Source organism: Gallus gallus, chromosome 27 (genome assembly GCF_016699485.2).
Source record: "Gallus gallus isolate bGalGal1 chromosome 27, bGalGal1.mat.broiler.GRCg7b, whole genome shotgun sequence".
Taxonomy (NCBI): Eukaryota; Metazoa; Chordata; class Aves; order Galliformes; family Phasianidae; genus Gallus; species Gallus gallus.
In genome coordinates this window covers 51,473-72,245 of record NC_052558.1, presented here as the reverse complement: position 1 = coordinate 72,245, position 20,773 = coordinate 51,473, and the positions used below count along the sequence as shown (strand labels likewise).

The 20,773-nt window shown below is 56.2% G+C and overlaps 1 protein-coding gene and 1 long non-coding RNA gene across 5 annotated transcripts; both read left to right on the top strand.

Annotated features, from left to right (window-relative positions):
- Nucleotides 1-991: 991 nt before the first annotated feature.
- Nucleotides 992-19,040, top strand: LOC124417066. Its single transcript, XR_006932188.1, has 5 exons — nucleotides 992-1,096; nucleotides 1,187-1,289; nucleotides 1,487-1,546; nucleotides 2,312-3,138; nucleotides 19,008-19,040. It is a non-coding gene; the product is annotated as an uncharacterized LOC124417066 (long non-coding RNA).
- Nucleotides 7,670-18,516, top strand: LOC107057545. 4 transcript variants are annotated; one of them, XM_040653219.2, is made up of 21 exons: nucleotides 7,670-8,556; nucleotides 8,682-9,994; nucleotides 11,043-11,211; nucleotides 11,718-11,791; nucleotides 11,939-12,055; nucleotides 12,199-12,278; nucleotides 12,438-12,558; nucleotides 12,761-12,850; nucleotides 13,082-13,174; nucleotides 13,389-13,566; nucleotides 13,933-14,039; nucleotides 14,365-14,514; nucleotides 14,687-14,841; nucleotides 14,973-15,108; nucleotides 15,188-15,325; nucleotides 15,759-15,935; nucleotides 16,301-16,456; nucleotides 16,869-16,970; nucleotides 17,061-17,163; nucleotides 17,361-17,420; nucleotides 18,184-18,516. In XM_040653219.2, exons 2-21 carry the CDS (start codon nucleotides 9,971-9,973, stop codon nucleotides 18,318-18,320), a joined length of 2,367 nt encoding a protein of 788 aa, XP_040509153.1. In that variant the 5' UTR covers nucleotides 7,670-8,556; nucleotides 8,682-9,970; the 3' UTR covers nucleotides 18,321-18,516. The 4 variants fall into 4 exon arrangements, with proteins under 4 accessions (XP_040509153.1, XP_040509151.1, XP_046760382.1 ...); XM_040653217.2 differs by having other exon boundaries at nucleotides 14,970-15,108; XM_046904426.1 differs by lacking the exon at nucleotides 11,043-11,211 and having other exon boundaries at nucleotides 14,970-15,108.
- Nucleotides 19,041-20,773: the final 1,733 nt, after the last annotated feature.

The following is a 20,773-nucleotide window of genomic DNA, read 5'->3' as shown; positions in this document are numbered from 1 at the left end:
GAAGGAGGCCAGCTCCATCGCTGTGCAGCACGCTGAGGAGCTCCTGCCTCTCTTTGTCGATGTAAGTGAGGCTGCTGTGGGAGGCAGAGCCCTTCGCAGGGGCGCTCTGCAGTGCCAGCGCCTCTGGCCCGGCTGTGTGGGCAGCACTGGCACTCGCACTGGGCCCTTCCGCCCCCCTCGCTCCTCCTGGGGCTCCTTCCGGGCAGGGAAACAGCTGTGGGCCCTCGGAGAGCCCTGTGCCCAGCATCTGCTCCCCGCAGTTGGCTTCCGGCCCTCCATGCCTCCTCCGCTGCCTGTGCAAGGCCAGCCAGGCCTGGTCCCCACGCACGGTGCAGGAAGGTGGAGGCCTGCAGGCGCTGCGTGCCATGGAGGCGGTGTGAAGGCGGTCCGGCCTCCTCGTGCTAAAATTCTCTGCCTCTCTCCCAGGAGTCGAGCGCCGTGCGGGTGTCCTCCATCCGTCTCTACAGAGACATGGTGCAGGCCGTGGTCTGGTGCCACCGGAGGAGAATGAAGGGGACGGTGCGCAGGGGCCTGGTCCCACTGCTCTTTCGGATGAGCGATGAGAACCAGGACGTGGCCCAGGTACAGGTTTCCGTCCCACCAAGGGCGCGGTGACACCGTTTGGGTGCTCTGGGTGCCAGGGCCCGTGGCTGCTGCCCGAGGCCCTGAGGACAGGCCCAGCTCCCTGCTGCTCCTCACAGCGGTGCAGGCGGAGGGGTCCCGCTTCCACAGCCTGGGCTCAGAGCTCTGATACGCGCAGCCTGGGCGTTGAGGGCCTGGGACAGAGCCAGCTGGGAGCCCAGCGTCGTGCTGGGGACGGCCACGGAGGGGCTGCTGGCTCCGTGTCTCTGTGTAGCCATCGCGCCCAGCCCGCATTCTGTCCCCCTTCCCACAGCACGCTGGGAAAAGGCTCCCGGCCCTGCCAAGAGGAGGGCAATGCCGGCTCTCCTTCCTCGGGCCACAGTGCCATCTCCCAGCTTCTGCTTCCCTGCAGGTTGCCGGGAGAGCCGTTGTACAAACGGCCAATCTCCTGTCCTGGAACGACCTCCGGGAGCTGGCTGAGAAACAGGAGACGTGGAGGATCGCGGAGTGCTTGGTAAGGAGAAGCCCAGAGCCCCAGGCCAACAGGGACAGCGCAGGGAGCTGGGAAGCGTCTGCAATGCCCATGTTCTTGTGCTCTCTCCAGCTGCAGCGGGACCAGAGCAGGGCAGAGGAATACCTGCAGCAGAGCCAGCCCTACCTGCAGGACCCTCAGGGGGCCTTGCGAGAGGAGGCCGTGAGGTTCATTGGTGAGCCACAGCCCCTTTGCCCCTCTCTTGGCAGTGCTTGGCGGTCCCAGCCACTGCCCTGTGGCCCTAAGAGCCCCTTGAGTGGGTCCCAGGGCCCCGGTGTCTTGCTCAGGCCCCCCTCGGCCACTCTCGCTGCTGGGGAGCAGTGCGGTTCTGCTGCTGCTGGGAGCAAGATCTGACGGGTGCTCTGTGCCTAGGGCTTGCTGCGCGCTACTCAAGGGACCAGAGCGAGGAGAAGCTAGAGGACATCATCAGGGGTAAGTGAGGGCTGTGGTGTGTGTGCTGAAGCTGGGGGCAGAGATCCCCCCGTGCCTTGCTCTCCTTCCAAGGAGATTCTTGGGGCTGAGGGACGATTCGGAGCCATAGAATCCTAGAAAGGTTGGCTTTCAAGCGACCTTCAGAATCACAGAACCGTGGAATCCTAGAGTGATTGGGTTGGAAGGGACCTGAAAGATCGTGCAGCCATGGGATCCTAGAATAATTCAGTGGAAAGGGAAGCTCAAAGATCATACAAGCCTGAAATCCCAGAGTGGTAGAATGGTTAGGTTGGAAGGGACGTTAAAGGCCACCCAGTTCCAAGCCCCTGCTGTGTCCTGGATGCCCCCCGGTGGATCAGGCTGCCCTGGGCCCCATCCAACCTGGCCTTGAGCAGCTCCAGGGATGGGGAGCCCACATGTTTTCTGGGCTGCCTGCGCCAGGGCCTCCCTGCCCTCTGAGGAAAGAACTTCCTCCTAAGTCAGAGTCAGAGGAAAGGGCAGCAAGGCTGATATTGTGGTGGGAGCCCAAGCACGATGAAGAGGGAGATGAGATCTCCTACAAGCAGCTAGGAGAAGTTTCACTGGGGAAGTCAGTGTTCCCTACGTCTGCTGGAAGTGGAACACCTGGAGAGGAAACAGCCGGGGAGATTCCTGGAGCGTGTGAAGGAGACCCTCCTTTGCAGGATGTGAGGGAGTGAAGGGAGTGAAGGGAGAGATGAAGCTCTGCAGCTTGCTTCATCTCTGCTCTGTTTCTTCCTGTTGCAGCCCTCATGCCTTTGGCCAGTGACGCGGAGAGCTCAGTCCAATGCTTGGCAGCTCAGACCACACTGATCCTCAGGACAGCCTCGAGGACAGCGACGTCACGACGGAGCCTGCGAGCGCTGTGCTGTCTGTTCTGCTTGAGCTGCAGCACTCCTCTGACAGCTCTGTCCCTCAGAGGAGCACAGCAAACCCCAGTGCCCTGCTGCCCTTCACACCTGGGACATCCCTGCGCGTGCTCAGCAGGCACCGCCATTCCTGGCCTCTGTTCCTGGCTGCAGGACAGCACAGCACATTCTTTTTGTATATGCATGTGTTTAATAAAATCTTTTTAAATATTCATATTTGTGGGCAACAATCCCATACAACTTGCAGGATATTTGTCCTTTTCTCCTTGAAACTCATGCAGCAGTGTCTGGTTCCATGGAAGTGGTTGCAATTCGAAACGAGTTCTCGTGGTGCTCATCAGAGATTTTGGATCTAGGTTTGCTCTTGGGTTCTCCCAGGGGAGATCATGCTGAGCCAAGCTGGTAGCTTTCTCGGATGTCACCAGTGGCTGGGCAGATGGGCAGAGAGCAGTGGAGGTTGCGTACCTCGTCTTCAGCAAGCTCAGCTGGCTGTCATCAGTGGTGCTGAGTCTGGCTGGCGGCCTGCGAGTAGCGGTGCTAGGGCTTTGGACTGCCCGCGTTGCTGCTGATGCGCACACCTCCTGGCTGCAGTGCTGCTGCTGTGTATCCCTGCACGGTCCCTGCTGGAGCATGAAACCCACAGGAGAGGAGGAGCAGAGAAGCTACAGCCCACACAAGGAGCTTCTGATGTCTTCTGAGTGTAAGGTTTGTAGTGGACAGCAAAAAGCTGTGACTCATTTTTCACACATGCTCGTCCAAATGCAACAGATGAAAGAAACAATTTGGCACAGTACACAGACGTCTGCAGGTATGCTGAGAAGCAGCAAGAAAAGTGAAGCTCACCTAAGAGAACAAACGCATGCAGGGATTGCGCTGTTGTGTGGGATCCAGTAACACAACAACAGGAACACATTCTACTAGAAGGCAACCCTTGCCTTGCCTCAAGTTGCTGTTGTTGCGTTCTTTGGGTTGTTGCTTTTCTCCTACATCCTGTTTTTAGGCTGTTCAGTCTGTGAAAGCCACTGGAGGTACTATCAGGTCATTACAAAAATAATAACAAACAAACAAAACAAACACCAGCAACAAAAAAACCCACCTCTGAACCGCACTGAGAGTTTTGAAAAAGACCTCAGAAAACACGAAGGCACGGGACTTAGGTGACGGGTAATGGAAAGAAAAGCTGAACGCACTGGCCTCAAAAGACTACGTATATTCCTTCTGCCCGACCTCGCTACTGACCACAGATATGTCTATCTATACCTAGGGGGGAAAAAGGGAATGTGCAACATATCTTTTAAGATGCATTTGATCTAGGGATGTATGCGTAAAGTACTCTCCCGAATTATGGCCAAGTAGCAGAACGGTACGCAATTAAAAGCTTTGCAGAAAAGAAGTCGAGTGTGTTGAGTGAGATCACACGGCACGTGCCGGACAAGCGGGGGATCAGGCCCAGATGGAATGGGTTCCCGAGAGGCAGGCCCTGCTGAGCAACCTGATCTCCTTCTAGGATGGAGTGCCTCAGGCAACAGTAACCTTGGATCGCGTACTGAATGGTCCAAGGCTGTGCATCCTCACTCCAAAAGGAGTCATTCCTAACTTCACTGTATTTGCTTACTGGCCACTCGGGGCAGACAGGAGATGCAGTCCACAGCCAGCTCTCAAGGCCAGTTGGACGGCCACGGACCTAACGATTGCTAAGGCTGAACGCACGAGCTGTCTGGTAACCTGAAGTTATACATGTGTGTTCCCAGTCACAACGCGTGGTAAAGCGCTCGCAGACTACTGAGGCTGTAAGCGAGAGGAGAACAGCTGCCCAAAGCAGCGATGTCGAGGCTGCCACGGACATCCTGCAAAAATGACCAAGGCGAGGAGGGAGGGATACTGCCAGGCACATTAGTTAGTGTAGGAATAGAATGTGTTTTCTGCATTAGATGTGGAAAAGGGGGAATTAGATATCAACGAGGGAAGATCCTATGTTGCCTTCTGCAACTATGACGTTAGCCTCCTTTGTTAGCCCTCTTGCACACACTGACCAATTACCTGATCAGGGCCAAATGACTGCAGACACACACCAATATGATGAGCAGTAAAATGGCGTCTATTCACTACTAAGCACAGCTTATATATTTTTACTTGAGCTATCGTGCCCTGTCCTGATTCATCCGTACTGGATCTTAGCCCCTTACTACAATTCCTTATTTGGCTCCTATTGTCTCCTCATTCCTTCGCCTTCTTATCTTGTTTACTTCGTTAGCAAGGACTGTCTGTCTGAGCACAACAGCACCCTTTCACTGTGCTTAGGGATAGGCCTATCCCATACAGCACGTATCTCCGTCAAGCGCCTACTACAACATCTCCCCCTCCCTAAGCTAAATGTTCCTTACGCGTGCCTAACCCGTACATCGCGAAGCAACGCTAAGCGCCTAATCTTAAATATATTTCAGCACACTATTCCTACTATCTTTCTACTGCAATCCTTAAGCAAACATCAGAGCAACAGAGAATCCTTTCCTGTGCTCTGCCAAGCCTTGCCCCGTTACAGCACGAACGCAACAACCTAAACCCTTCTACAACCTTTCACGCAGTCTATGATACTCAATCCGATGGTCAAAAGTCTTTTCCATCATTTGTTGCAGGCAGCTCTGCAAGCATCCTACAAAGCATAGAAGACAGATTAGAATACATACAGAAATTGCAAGCCCCGTAGCGAAAACCTTAAGCAATTGCTTTAACCATGAACCCATTCCCACAAACAGTCTGTTCAGCCAACTCCCAAAGGGATTACGCTCTTGTTTAATCTTCTGCCTATGTTCTTGCTTCCATTGTAGTTGTTTGCGACACGCTGTGATCGCCAGGGACACCATAAACATCAGCAACATCGGAAGTGTCAGCGTTGCAGGTGTGGTGCTCCTCTTGATGAGTAGTTCTCGATCCCGTTGTCCGTCCCTCGGTTGATCTGGAGTTGGCTTCGGTTTGCCAACAAAGAATTTCTGTAGAAAAACTCGCACCTAGACTCAGTTTTTGCAGATATGTTACTTATATCTGGTATTACTTTTCACAATGGTACCCACAGAATTTCCCAGATTCATGATGTTTAACTGCCGCTTACCCGACAACAGATACCCTCTAGCAAGCCCTTCCTGCAATCAGGAGGCCCTGACTGGCCTCCCCCAGAGGGGCATTGTGCTGTAACGTGGCCATACTGGTTGCATCAGAAACAGCCCTTGCTGCTGCAGCAACCTTTGCTGTTGCGGGCCAACAGCTGCGACTATAGCTGTGGCTAGCCCTTCATTAGTTAAATGAGCCACCTTGAGCTTATCTAAGACATAGTGAATAATTTCTCCTGGGGTATTATGCGTACTCGGGCCGGCTTGCAGCGATGCCTTAACATTGTCATGTGATTTCTGTCGCAGGCATTCAATGATCACTGGCCCTTGGGCCGGTTTCAGGAGATCAGACAGCAGCTAAAAGCCTGTCTGCAAAGCTTTGAAAGGACTCATTCGGGCCCAGGGTAATATCTGTGCACGGAGCAGGTGGTTCAGCCTTATGCGCGAGTTTATTAAACGCTTCCACCATTGCATCTGTGGCCGCTATTTGCTCCCCTGGCCTTAGTCTCGCTAGCTGGCCCTGGGGCGAAGCCACTCCCACGGCCCTCCCTGAAAGCTGCTGTATGCCGGTCCCACACAGGGAGCGGCCCGGGCCGACCCCCGCCGCCCCGGCACGACCCCCCAACTCGGCCATCCACTCCGTCTCCCACAACGTATACTGGACCAGCCTGAGCACCACACGCACTAAGTTTGTGATGTCACGGGGGAGGAGAGGCCCCGGGGCAGCCAAAGCCTGTAGTGCATTTAACGTCAGAGGCGATTTCAGGCCTCTTTTATCCATAAATTCCACCAGGCGCGCAACACCCCCGGGGTCAGGCGGCACCCATTCGGGACCACGATCACTCACAATCACCCGGAATGCCTCTGGAACTACACCCTTCCCCAAAGCCTCCGATCTAATCCGATTCCAGTCCGTCATTTGATCCCTCCCCCTGCACTCAAAGCCACTCCCCTCTTTCTCCTCTACACTATCCCTCACACCACCGCCCCTGGGAGTGACCAGAGACGGTAGGCTACGCCCCCTGTCCGCATTGGATGGACCTTTCGTCTGGTCCCTCCCCTTGTGGGCAGTAAGTTGATCCTGCCCATGTAGATCACAGCTTCCTCCGCCCCCTTGAGTCAGGTAACACTGACGTAATTCAGGTAAAGGATACAACGTTCCGCCTGAGGGGTCCGGATACGGGGCGGGAGACGAGACAACGAACGTTTGCTCTCTTGGTGTTTGTCTTCTTTTGAACTGAGCGCGGTCGGCTCACCCGGCGCCATCTCGCCAACGGTACATGCAAGTGTAATTGAGGGTATGAATCGTGGAATTGAGGGAAAAATAAGCAAATGCCAAAAGGGTTAAGGAAAACACTGAGTTCAAGATATTAAAGTCTGTGATCTGCTCTAGCCAACGTAGATTGGTGCTGGCCTGAGAACACACCCTCCACACTGCCCTCCCCCCCCCTCCTTCCCCCTCCCCGCTGCAGCGGCTGATGCACGGACCAGATGTCAATGATCCAAATCGTTTATTACAAGCTCTCGCACCACTTACATACCTTCACAAGTTTCCTTTTCTTTTTTTTCTTTTTCTTTTTCTTTTCTTTTAGCATTCCCATCCACCCCTACAACTTTCCCATCCGCCTTTACATGTCAACAGAGCCCTCTACAAACACTCTTCAACCGTTCACGCTGGCGCTTGTGCAATGAGAGCCGTGAGCCGTTCCTTCTTCTTCTAGAGGTGTCCTTGGTTCTCATGCTGTTTATTTTGCTCCGCAGCTGCTGCTCTCTGATGGTGAAACAACGGGGAAGCAGCAGGTGGGCACTCGACCAGCCCGGATTCCACTGAGCACACCCGGAGCTCTGCCCTTCCCGCGAAGCCCTCCCCCACCTCACCAGGAGATCCCTGGTGGAGGGCTCTCCGTTCCCCCCCGGCTTCTTTGCCCCCCGCTGCCCCCGAGGCCCGCTCGGGGTTCAGGCCCTGCGTGTAGGCCGCGTTGCCACGGCGACGGCACGCCCTCTCTCTCCGCGCGCCCTTGGAACTGCCACCGCGGCGACAGGGCATGCGTGACGACGTCGGCATAGCAACAGCGCCTCAGCGCGCATGCGCGTGCTCGGTGCCCGAGCGGCGCGTCCTGTGGCGTCATCACCCCGCGCCCCGAGGAAGAGGCGGCCGTGCCGAAGTCGAGCTGCGCTCCGCACTGCTCCAGCGCCGCCGGGCAACCCCGGGGCTCCGAGCGTCGCCTCAGCATCTGCAAGTGGCTGTTCTGGTTGGGGGAGGCCTGAAGGGGCCTCCTTTCCGGGGGCGCCGCGTGCCGCTCTGCGTTGGCCCCGCGGGGCCTCTGTGGCACTCAGGGCCTCTGTTGGACGGCGCGAAGTTCCCTGTGAGACCTCCCCTCCCCAGGGTACCTCAGTGCCCCACCCCCAGGCCCCCTTTCTGACCCTCGTGGTTTTCTGTCCCCGCCCCGTCCCCAGTCCCCCAGTCTGAGCCCTAGGGTCCCCTGTCTGTGCGCCCGCCCCCTCATCCCGTCTCCCTTTCTGCCCCCTGCAATACACTGCCCCCCCCCCCCACGAGTCTTCCTGTTCTGACTTGGAGAGTCTCCCTTCCCCCCATTCCCCATTCTGACCACTGAAATGCCCTGTCGCCCCCGGTCCCCGTAGTCTGACCCTTAGAGGCCCCCCATCCTGATCGCTAGTGTCCTCTGTCCCTCCGTGTGTCCCCCCAGTGCCTCCGCACTGACTCCTTTCTCCCTCCCACCACTCTCTCGATCTGACCCCTAGGGTGCCCCTCCTCCCCTCCACGGTCCCCTGTCCCCTTCCCCCCCCTCCGATGCCTGAGATAATGAAGTGGACTACTATGGAAAAAGGCATCGTTACTTGCGAGAACGTGCCGCGGTGGAAATGTTACATGACCCCACGTTTATTCCTCTAAATTCTGATCCCCATTCAAATTCCAATCCAAACCGAGACCGTCATCCCGAGAGAGTCAGGTGTACACCGGATATGTGGTGTATATTCACAAGATCTGCCCCCGGTGAGTACGGCGGTACGTTAGCAGCAATGTATGGCAGAGGGCAAGAAGAGCCCTTTTGAATGAACTGATTACTAAGCTCCGTGACTTTGAGCTACGTTTAACCCCTCTACGTGCTTACGTTTCAGCCATTTTGAAAGTAACTGAAAGTGACTGGATGGAATAGAGAGTAATCAAGAAGATGTGATGGAGGAACTGTCTACTGTGCTTCATCGTGACGAACCCCATGAACCCGTGGTGATATGAGACACAGCTGATGAGGATCAGGATTATCAAAACAGCCTACTGGAGGGGCTGATCAAATTGGTTTCCTCCCAGCCTGCATCATCCGGTATCTCAGCTATGAAGAGAAGACGTGCTCCAGCTCGAGCAAGTGACAACAGTAAGACTATGTTGCGTATTGCCTTGTGGAATTACCTGCGTCAGCATGGAGAAAATGTGAAGAAGTGGCATAAAAAACCCACTCCTGCACTGTGAGCACAGGTAAAAGAACTACAAGACAGATCAACCACCACGGCGATCTCTTCCAAAAAGGTGACCGCTCCAGTTGCTGTGGGACAGGATTATTGCCTTATATTGTGTTATCTTGCATTCCGAAATTATATTTGGTAAATTAGCTTTCCTCCTCAGATGGTAGCCGCTGTTTTGTTGTCAGGCCCACCTCCCTACCCTTTCCTCTTTTTCCTGACCCCGTTTCTACCCCATAGAAGTCCCTCACAACCCCCCAGCTTTCCCCTTCCACCCCTCACCTCCCCTTCAGCCCCCCTTTACGCCCCTTGGAAGCCCCACTCACCCCATTCCGCCCCAGGCCCCCCCCTCCACCCCAAGTTTCCCCTCCCCTTCCCCCCCCCTCCCTGCTGCAGCGTCTGATGCGTGGACTCAGATGTGAACGATCCAAATTGTTTATGACAAGCTCTCACATCACTTACATACCTTCTCAAGTTTTGTTTGTTTGTTTGTTTGTTTGTTTTTAGCATTCCCATTGAGGCTGATTCTCACTAGCTCAGATGGGAAAAGGGAGGGGGGTAAATCGTTGAGTAGGTGTGTCTTCCATTCAGCAGGAGCTGCACATGATGGGATTCTTAGTTCTTGTAGACTAAAGCCCTGACAGATCCTTGGATACTTAAAGCTGTTGTGATGCTTTACCACATGGTTCAGAAACTCAGACTGGAATATCTCATTGGCCAGTGCTGAACAATGACATTTCAAACCCACACGTTCATTGGGATTGAATTAAATTGGGATTGGATTAAAGCTTTTTGGAATATGGGCTGTCTCTTTCCATATAGGTGCTCGGCACCTTATGTAGTTGAGCTTTGCGACATCTTAATAATCCACTGTTGACTGTGTTACTTCTGAAAGATCGGTTTGAGCAGTCACACAGTATTAACTGCGTACGTGGACCAGCAAAGCAGAGATGGGATCGGTAAACCTGATGCAGGTAATGCCTCTCCTGGGCGCTCATTGGTTGAATGTCTCAAGCTCACATCACTTGCCGACACTGTTGCTACGGTACAGCTCCACATAAGGACTGTTACCTATATGTTGTCCTTAGGTATGCTTTGAAATATCTCCCATATTTCAAAGATAGCCCATCCGTTCTGCTTTGTGCTTGGATATGAGGGCGATATGCCAAAGTTAGCACATCCGTCCTGTGCTGTGCTTGGCTCTCGCCATCCTATGCCTGAATCTCCCCATGCTGCCCTATACTGGGCTCTCCCCACCCTGTGTACGTTCCTTATCCTGTGCTGTCGCAATCCTCCCCGAGTAGGTACACCCCCCTCTCAGTTTCACTCTATTCTTCTGCTTTCTTTACGAATCAATAACATATATAACTGTTTCACAAGAGAGTCATAAGTTCAGTGAGGGCCTGGGCTACATACAAGAAGAGAGGTATATACTGGAAACAGCTGTCTCACAGGAAGGTTACAGTTTCAGCAAGGGAGAACACTAGATACAGAAAATACTGGAAACTTCTACCGCAAAACCAAAATGTACCTCACACGGTGAGGATGGTGAGGCACTGGTAAAGGTTGCCGAGAGATGTGGTTGATGCCCCATGCCTGGAGACTTTCAAGGCGAGGCTGGACCAGGCCCTGGGCATCCTGATCTAGCTGTGGTGTCTGTGTCCATTGCGGGGGACTTGCACTAGATGGCCTTCAGAGGTCCCTTCCAACTCTAAGGATTCTAGGATTCTATGCCCTGAGGCACGGAAGGATGCAGTATTTGGTCTGATACGTTTGTTACGCTACACGTGGGTATAACCAGATGTGCTTGTTTGGTCAGCGTCCCTACAAGCTGCTGAGAGTAGAGACGCGCATCATAATGCCGCCCAGTGTATGGCGTCACAAAGGGTCAGCACAGCCTAGGTGATATCCAAAGGGAAAGCCAGAAGAGTTGCCAGGAGGGACAGCGACAGGGCAGGGCAGGAGCACGGGGACCTTCGAGGCATCCCTGAGCACAGCCCACTTCTCGCCATGTCACTCCAGCGTGCCCATAGGAGCCGGCGATTCTGCCTCTCCGTGTCCCCCCCCTTTGCCAACTCTGATTCTCGGTCCAATGAGACGGAGGTGAGACCCCCCAGGAGGCCGAGGGTGGCTTGGCAGGCGTGGAATCCAGAAGAGGAAGAGGAGAACCAGGTGGAGATCATACGTCCACGTGAGTAATTGGTGGGAAGCACTGGGGACAGCAGTCATGCTCTACTCAAAGCTGGCAGCCACTTTTTCTGGCACCACCTTTTCTGAAACCCCCCTCCCCAGCATGGAGTCCAGCTCTAGCTAAAGGGATCGTGGTACCATGGAATCCTGGAATGGTTGGGTGTGGAGGGGCCTCAAAGCCCTCACGGGCCCAGCCCCTGCCGTGGGCTGGTTGCCACCCACTAGATCAGGCTGCCCGTGGCCCCATACAGCCTTGCCTTTAGCACCTCCAAGGATGGGGCACCTGCGGCTTCTCTGGGCAGCCTGTGCCAGTGCCAACCTCTCCCAGCCTGTTGGGATGGCTGACGAGAGGCTGCTGCGCTGGCAGGAGGTACCCGCATTTCCGCAGTCAGGCTCAGGGAAGCTGGCAGGATGGATGGCTCCGTGCAACACGCTGGGGCCATTCCTTCCGTCACTCCTTCCCTTCAGCCCCTCTCCATGGTGCTCATTGTTCTCCTCCTTGCTTAGGTACTACCATATGGGAGCTGTGGAGAAAAGCGGCCATTCTATGCATCGGTGAGTTTCTGAAGAGACAGGACAAGGTAAGAGCAGCTGCTTCCACTGTGGTGCCCCTGCTGTTCTCCAGGCTGCTGCCCTGCAGGCATTGCACCGCGCCCCACGATGCTTGGGGTCCTGCTGGCCATTGATCTCACCTTCATGCTCCCTCTTGTTCCCTCTGCGACCACCAGGATGAGCGACAGAAAATCAAATTCCTGAGCAGCATCTGCGTACTGTGCAAATGCAAGGACACGTCGCTCGACTTGAATACTTTCTGCCGAGAAAACCAGCTGGCAGAGAATGTCCAGGTGAGGAGATATGCACTGGGCTGGAGACGGGGGCATGGACCCCCTGCACCTTGTGTGGACAGGACTGGCACGGGGAGAAGTGAGCACGGACGTGGAACTGTCTTCTGGTGGCTGCCACATCCCGTCCCTCCTGTGTTCTGTAGGCGCTGATCGATGAGGAGGCCATGCACGCTTTGTGCTCAGTGATAAAGCAGAAAGTCATGCTGACCTTTGCTGACATGAGGTAGCTGCCCAGGCCCACATTTGGCTAGCACGGCCCCAGGGCAGGCTCCTGGTGGCCTCGAAGCTGGCAGGGAGGTTCCCTCCTCCGCGTGGAGGGCCATGTCCTCCTTGGCAAAGCCTCAAGGCACAGTGTCCAACAGGCTCCTCTCTCCCCTTCCAGCACTGTGGAGACAGCACTGGAAGGCAAAACAGAGAGCATCCTGAATTCCTGCTTCAACAGTGTCTTCTTTTTGCCTCCGGAACTGGACGTACCAGAAGAGGAGCAAACTCTCTACACTAAGGTGGGTGCTGGGTGAGCCACCGGAACCCCAGGTCCCTTTGGGCTGCTCCCTGGCTCCTTGTGCTGAGACCACAGGAGAGCCAGGCAGGGCAGGAAGCCAGCTTTGCTTTTCCACCCTCGTCTCTTCTTTGGGGATAGGGTTAGGATGAGGTGCCCTGCGAGGTGCCGCAGGTGCCCTTCTACAACTCTCTGTCCTCTTGCAGACCATGATTGCCATGAACGTCATGCTGCGAGCCTTGGTGCACAACTGCCCCAGCTCCAGAATGAGGGAGGAGATGTGCAGCATCTTTCAGGTCTGGCAGCTACGGAGAGTGGGGTCACTAGGAGGGTTCCACACCCCGAGGGATGCGCGTGTCGCTCCTGCAGTGGCACAGACCCTCCTTGCCCCAGACAGTCCTACAAAGGATCCCATCCCTGCTGCTCTGCTCTGCTCTGCTCTTCCTTCCCAGTGGGGAAGATCCCAGAGCTCCTGCTGGAGCCACGCAAGCTCCCAGGGCAAGTACCAGCAGATTCTCTCCTTGCAGGCTCTGCTCCACTTCTTCCACTCCCAGCACATGCACGTTCGTACGAGAGCCCTGTACGGGGTTTTACGGATGATCACGGACTTTATAGAAAAAGTAAGGAGCCAGGCACCCTCCAGCCAGGCTGTCTCCCATCCTCCACATCCCAGAGCAGCTCAGGGGTGCCTGCAGCCGGGGCACAGCTGGGAGCTCTCAGCAGGGCTCTGCCCCCAGACAAGGGTCTTTGCCCCTTCTTCGCCCCCGCTCTTCCCTCTCCACGCCCTGCTCTGCCTCCACTCAACCCCTCCTCTCTTCTCCTTCTGTCACCCAGGACTGGTACTGCGCTGCAAATTGCGGGTTTATATATGAGTCACTCATCGAGGTCTACTTCCCAATCCTGGGACAGCTGCTGGGTCACCTCTGCCTTTTCAGTTGTGGCCAACATGCCACCAGAGTTCCAGCTACAGATGCTCTTTATCGCCTCTATGCATTTGTCAAACGCGATAGAAGTAAGAGAAGATGGGTTGGGCAGCATCTCTGCGCTCCCGTGTCTGCTCGTTGTCTCCTGTTCTTGGGCACTGTTAAGCCTGGAGACCGTGGAGTCTGCAAGTTCCCTGGGCTCTTTTACTCTTCAGAGCAGCTTCATCCTTCCTAAGCTGCCTCTCGTTCCAAGCACCCATCACCTTTAGCTGTACAGTCCCTTTCCTCCACTCTCTTCTCCGTGGGTCCCATCAGGCTATGTCTGCTCACCAATGGTCTCCAACACCACGGGTCTCCTCAGGCCTTTTCAGATTAAAGCAGCTTTTCCCCACTTGCTGAGTTTGATGGCAAAGACACTGTTTCCTTCTGACTCTTCTGTGTTCCCTCCCTTTTAGGAACAGCCCTGACAGAGGAGATGGAAAAGTACGTGCATCTCCGGGAGAAGCTGCAGGATACTAATTTTGCATGCGATAACTTGTGCAGTCCCAGTGATTGTGCCAAGGTAACCTTCTGCCTTGCTGAGGATCTCGTCCACAGCATCAGCAGGAAATGTTTGTGAGCAAAGGGAGTGTCACGGCAGCAGATCCAGCCCTCCAGGCTGTCAGCAAGCCCTTCTTACCGACTGCCCATGCCCCCGCTCACAGTCCTTCTCCCAGAGCCCTCTCTTGCCATCCTGCACCACGCAGTGACAGAAGCTGATGCTGCCAGCTTTCCTACAGGCTCTGCTGCCCAGCATCTCTCTGCAGAGCTGCTCTCCCTGCTCAACTGAGAAGCACCGTTGGGATGCTCGGTGTGGCATGTCTTCCCTCCCCCGCTTCCACCCACAGGCGTTTGGAGGATACCTCAGGCCTGCTGAGAGGATGGACGTCGTCCTCACAGCCCTTGAAGCGATGGTTGACTCCAGCATCTATGACAAGGAGGTGGCCTGCAGTGTGATGGCCGTGGCCATGGAAGACCACGCCTTCTGGCTATCAGATGTAAGCACCTTTTGGCCACTGCCCCATCCTCGAGCCCTTTCAGGCGTTGTTCTTCCCTCCCCAGCCGAGGTCTCTTGGGCTCCTGAAGCCGTTCTTAGCGATGGGGAGTGCAGTGGTTTCAGCGGCACCTGTGGAAGTGGTTGTGGTCTGTTCTCGCCTGTGTCCCCTTTAGAAAACGCAGATCGTGACCTCCATCCGCAAGAACTTGAGGAGCATCACCGCAAAGGCAGCGCGGCACTGCCTGGACTCCCTGCTCCTCCTTCTGACCAGCCAGATGCCCGCGGAGGAAGTCAGGGACCTGCTGAAGTCCTCTCCACCAAGCGACAGGTACTGTCCTCAACAGCCTGGAGGGCTTCTTCCGGGGGCCGTCCTGCTCAGCCAGGGCTCTCCAAGCAAAGTGGGCTTGAAGGGTTTCAACTGTGGCTAAGGAAGCCCTGCCTACAATGTATTTGTAGCAGTGCCCTGGATATGTGGGAGGTGATGCTCTGCATGCCGCGGACCTTGGAGAAGGTTTTGAAGGAGCTGACCAAGGGCTCACAGCTGAGCAGGCTGCTAGAAGGAGTCACAGAAGACACGTGCATCCTCTTCTTGGCTGTGAGTTACTGGATAACGCTTTGCTGCCCCTCAGGGCTGTGTGTGCCCCTGCAGGCTCTCACTGGTGTCTTTGTTTCAGCTAATGGCAAAGAGTGAAGATAATGAAGACTTTTTGGGTGACCTACGCCACCTCAAGACTTATCTGAAGCATCCAAGTGTGGAGATGCGCACAGTGGTGCTCAGAGGGCTTGTCATACTCTCCGAGACACGGGAGAAGGTGAGTGGGACGTTGTCGACTGAAGCGGCGTTGGGCTTCCTGGGCAGCGACGGGAGGGGAGTGACGGTCACGGGTCAGGTGGGGCCTGCTGGCTGAGGAGCTTTGAGGGTGGGACGTCAAAGCCCACGGAAGCCCATCTTTTATCGTGGGCTAGTTGTCCCCTACCAGATCAGGTTGCCCACGGCCCCATCCGTCCTGGCCTTGAGCACCTCCAGGGGTGGGGTAGCTACAGCTTCTCTGGACAGCCTGGTCACCACCCTCTGAGAAAAGAATTTCCCCGTTGGCCTGTCTGAGTGCTCCCACGGCCGCTTCCGCTGCAATTGCCGTGCCAGCTGCCAGGAAGTGAACCTGGAGGCTGGAGCTCAGAGACTGGAGTGTTTTGCCCAGGGCGGTCATTCCCTGCATCACACAGAGGAACCTGCGTTTCCTACAGGCAAGAAAAATGGAGGTCGTGCTGCCAGAGATCATGGCCACCCTGCAGGCTGCCAGCGCAGACGTCAAGATGAAGGCCCTGTTTGTCATCCAAAACATCATGGGCCACGTGAAGAGGAAGGAGGCCAGCTCCATCGCTGTGCAGCACGCTGAGGAGCTCCTGCCTCTCTTTGTCGATGTAAGTGAGGCTGCTGTGGGAGGCAGAGCCCTCGCAGGGGCGCTCTGCAGTGCCAGCGCCTCTGGCCCAGCTGTGTGGGCAGCACTGGCACTCGCACCTGGGCCCTCCGCCCCCCTCGCTCCTCCTGGGGCTCCTTCCGGGCAGGGAAACAGCTGTGGGCCCTCGGAGAGCCCTGTGCCCAGCATCTGCTCCCCGCAGTTAGGCTTCCGGCCCTCCATGCCTCCTCCGCTGCCTGTGCAAGTCCAGCCAGGCCTGGTCCCCACGCACGGTGCAGGAAGGTGGAGGCCTGCAGGCGCTGCGTGCCATGGAGGCGGTGTGAAGGCGGTCCGGCCTCCTCGTGCTAAAATTCTCTGCCTCTCTCCCAGGAGTCGAGCGCCGTGCGGGTGTCCTCCATCCGTCTCTACAGAGACATGGTGCAGGCCGTGGTCTGGTGCCACCGGAGGAGAATGAAGGGGACGGTGCGCAGGGGCCTGGTCCCACTGCTCTTTCGGATGAGCGATGAGAACCAGGACGTGGCCCAGGTACAGGTTTCCGTCCCACCAAGGGCGCGGTGACACCGTTTGGGTGCTCTGGGTGCCAGGGCCCGTGGCTGCTGCCCGAGGCCCTGAGGACAGGCCCAGCTCCCTGCTGCTCCTCACAGCGGTGCAGGCGGAGGGGTCCCGCTTCCACAGCCTGGGCTCAGAGCTCTGATACGCGCAGCCTGGGCGTTGAGGGCCTGGGACAGAGCCAGCTGGGAGCCCAGCGTCGTGCTGGGGACGGCCACGGAGGGGCTGCTGGCTCCGTGTCTCTGTGTAGCCATCGCGCCCAGCCCGCATTCTGTCCCCCTTCCCACAGCACGCTGGGAAAAGGCTCCCGGCCCTGCCAAGAGGAGGGCAATGCCGGCTCTCCTTCCTCGGGCCACAGTGCCATCTCCCAGCTTCTGCTTCCCTGCAGGCTGCCGGGAGAGCCGTTGTACAAACGGCCAATCTCCTGTCCTGGAACGACCTCCGGGAGCTGGCTGAGAAACAGGAGACGTGGAGGATCGCGGAGTGCTTGGTAAGGAGAAGCCCAGAGCCCCAGGCCAACAGGGACAGCGCAGGGAGCTGGGAAGCGTCTGCAATGCCCATGTTCTTGTGCTCTCTCCAGCTGCAGCGGGACCAGAGCAGGGCAGAGGAATACCTGCAGCAGAGCCAGCCCTACCTGCAGGACCCTCAGGGGGCCTTGCGAGAGGAGGCCGTGAGGTTCATTGGTGAGCCACAGCCCCTTTGCCCCTCTCTTGGCAGTGCTTGGCGGTCCCAGCCACTGCCCTGTGGCCCTAAGAGCCCCTTGAGTGGGTCCCAGGGCCCCGGTGTCTTGCTCAGGCCCCCCTCGGCCACTCTCGCTGCTGGGGAGCAGTGCGGTTCTGCTGCTGCTGGGAGCAGGATCTGACGGGTGCTCTGTGCCTAGGGCTTGCTGCGCGCTACTCAAGGGACCAGAGCGAGGAGAAGCTAGAGGACATCATCAGGGGTAAGTGAGGGCTGTGGTGTGTGTGCTGAAGCTGGGGGCAGAGACCCCCCGTGCCTTGCTCTCTTCCAAGGAGATTCTTGGGGCTGAGGGACGATTCGGAGCCATAGAATCCTAGAAAGGTTGGCTTTCAAGCGACCTTCAGAATCACAGAACCGTGGAATCCTAGAGTGATTGGGTTGGAAGGGACCTGAAAGATCGTGCAGCCATGGGATCCTAGAATAATTCAGTGGAAAGGGAAGCTCAAGGATCATACAAGCCTGAAATCCCAGAGTGGTAGAATGGTTAGGTTGGAAGGGACGTTAAAGGCCACCCAGTTCCAAGCCCCTGCTGTGTCCTGGATGCCCCCCGGTGGATCAGGCTGCCCTGGGCCCCATCCAACCTGGCCTTGAGCAGCTCCAGGGATGGGGAGCCCACATGTTTTCTGGGCTGCCTGCGCCAGGGCCTCCCTGCCCTCTGAGGAAAGAACTTCCTCCTAAGTCAGAGTCAGAGGAAAGGGCAGCAAGGCTGATATTGTGGTGGGAGCCCAAGCACGATGAAGAGGGAGATGAGATCTCCTACAAGCAGCTAGGAGAAGTTTCACTGGGGAAGTCAGTGTTCCCTACGTCTGCTGGAAGTGGAACACCTGGAGAGGAAACAGCCGGGGAGATTCCTGGAGCGTGTGAAGGAGACCCTCCTTTGCAGGATGTGAGGGAGTGAAGGGAGTGAAGGGAGAGATGAAGCTCTGCAGCTTGCTTCATCTCTGCTCTGTTTCTTCCTGTTGCAGCCCTCATGCCTTTGGCCAGTGACGCGGAGAGCTCAGTCCAATGCTTGGCAGCTCAGACCACACTGATCCTCAGGACAGCCTCGAGGACAGCGACGTCACGACGGAGCCTGCGAGCGCTGTGCTGTCTGTTCTGTTGAGCTGCAGCACTCCTCTGACAGCTCTGTCCCTCAGAGGAGCACAGCAACCCCAGTGCCCTGCTGCCCTTCACACTGGGACATCCCTGCGCGTGCTCAGCAGGCACCGCCATTCCTGGCCTCTGTTCCTGGCTGCAGGACAGCACAGCACATTCTTTTTGTATATGCATGTGTTTAATAAAATCTTTTTAAATATTCATATTTGTGGGCAACAATCCCATACAACTTGCAGGATATTTGTCCTTTTCTCCTTGAAACTCATGCAGCAGTGTCTGGTTCCATGGAAGTGGTTGCAATTCGAAACGAGTTCTCGTGGTGCTCATCAGAGATTTTGGATCTAGGTTTGCTCTTGGGTTCTCCCAGGGGAGATCATGCTGAGCCAAGCTGGTAGCTTTCTCGGATGTCACCAGTGGCTGGGCAGATGGGCAGAGAGCAGTGGAGGTTGCGTACCTCGTCTTCAGCAAGCTCAGCTGGCTGTCATCAGTGGTGCTGAGTCTGGCTGGCGGCCTGCAACTAGCGGTGCTAGGGCTTTGGACTGCCCGCGTTGCTGCTGATGCACACACCTCCTGGCTGCAGTGCTGCTGCTGTGTATCCCTGCACGGTCCCTGCTGGAGCATGAAACCCACAGGAGAGGAGGAGCAGAGAAGCTACAGCCCACACAAGGAGCTTCTGATGTCTTCTGAGTGTAAGGTTTCATCCTGCAAAAATGACCAAGGTGAGGAGGGAGGGATACTGCCAGGCACAGTAGTTAGTGTAGGAATAGAATGCGTTTTCTGCATTAGATGTGGAAAAGGGGGAATTAGATATCAACGAGGGAAGATCCTACAAGAGAAGCAGAGCAATTAGATCAATTCCTGGGGCCTAAGTTCTACTCAGGGATGGAAGTGACGTTTATCATGGGTGTGTTGTTTACTGGACAAGAAAGAGGCAGGATTAGGTGGGCAGCTGTGCAAGAGTGGGAATGGAACACCGAAGGAAGGTTGGGCCCTGGGGGGAGGTGGGGAGAGGAAGGATCCCGAGGATAAACTGTACTGGTTGTTGTCACTGTCTTTGTGAGTGTTAAATGTTTATGCTGTGGAAGTGTTATCTAAGAAGCTGCTGTGGTACAAGGGAGGACTAAAGAGATACCGAGAAGACCCCCTGGGTTGTAGTTTGGCTCACTGAAGAGACGTTGCTGGTGAGCCAAGGGGGATATTGAATAAGAAACTGGGATCGTAAAGGAAGTAGTGGGACCACTAAGTTTTTGTAATTCAGTATCCTCATTGTGAGACCAAGTGCTGGGTGTCTGTGGAAAGTGAAGAACTGTACTGTTTGATTTGTGGGTTTTGAAGGGAGGGGGGGGGACTGTTTTGATGGTACATGCAAGTGTAATTGAGGGTATGAATCGTGGAATTGAGGGAAAAATAAGCAAATGCCAAAAGGGTTAAGAAAAACACGGAGTTCAAGATATTAAAGTCTGTGATCTGCTCTAGCCAACGTAGATTGGTGCTGGCCTGAGAACACACCCTCCACACTGCCCTCCCCCCCCTCCTTCCCCCTCCCCGCTGCAGCGGCTGATGCACGGACCAGATGTCAATGATCCAAATCGTTTATTACAAGCTCTCGCACCACTTACATACCTTCACAAGTTTCCTTTTCTTTTTTTTCTTTTTCTTTTTCTTTTCTTTTAGCATTCCCATCCACCCCTACAACTTTCCCATCCGCCTTTACATGTCAACAGAGCCCTCTACAAACACTCTTCAACCGTTCACGCTGGCGCTTGTGCAATGAGAGCCGTGAGCCGTTCCTTCTTCTTCTAGAGGTGTCCTTGGTTCTCATGCTGTTTATTTTGCTCCGCAGCTGCTGCTCTCTGATGGTGAAACAACGGGGAAGCAGCAGGTGGGCACTCGACCAGCCCGGATTCCACTGAGCACACCCGGAGCTCTGCCCTTCCCGCGAAGCCCTCCCCCACCTCACCAGGAGATCCCTGGTGGAGGGCTCTCCGTTCCCCCCCGGCTTCTTTGCCCCCCGCTGCCCCCGAGGCCCGCTCGGGGTTCAGGCCCTGCGTGTAGGCCGCGTTGCCACGGCGACGGCACGCCCTCTCTCTCCGCGCGCCCTTGGAACTGCCACCGCGGCGACAGGGCATGCGTGACGACGTCGGCATAGCAACAGCGCCTCAGCGCGCATGCGCGTGCTCGGTGCCCGAGCGGCGCGTCCTGTGGCGTCATCACCCCGCGCCCCGAGGAAGAGGCGGCCGTGCCGAAGTCGAGCTGCGCTCCGCACTGCTCCAGCGCCGCCGGGCAACCCCGGGGCTCCGAGCGCCGCCTCAGCATCTGCAAGTGGCTGTTCTGGTTGGGGGAGGCCTGAAGGGGCCTCCTTTCCGGGGGCGCCGCGTGCCGCTCTGCGTTGGCCCCGCGGGGCCTCTGTGGCACTCAGGGCCTCTGTTGGACGGCGCGAAGTTCCTTGTGAGACCTCCC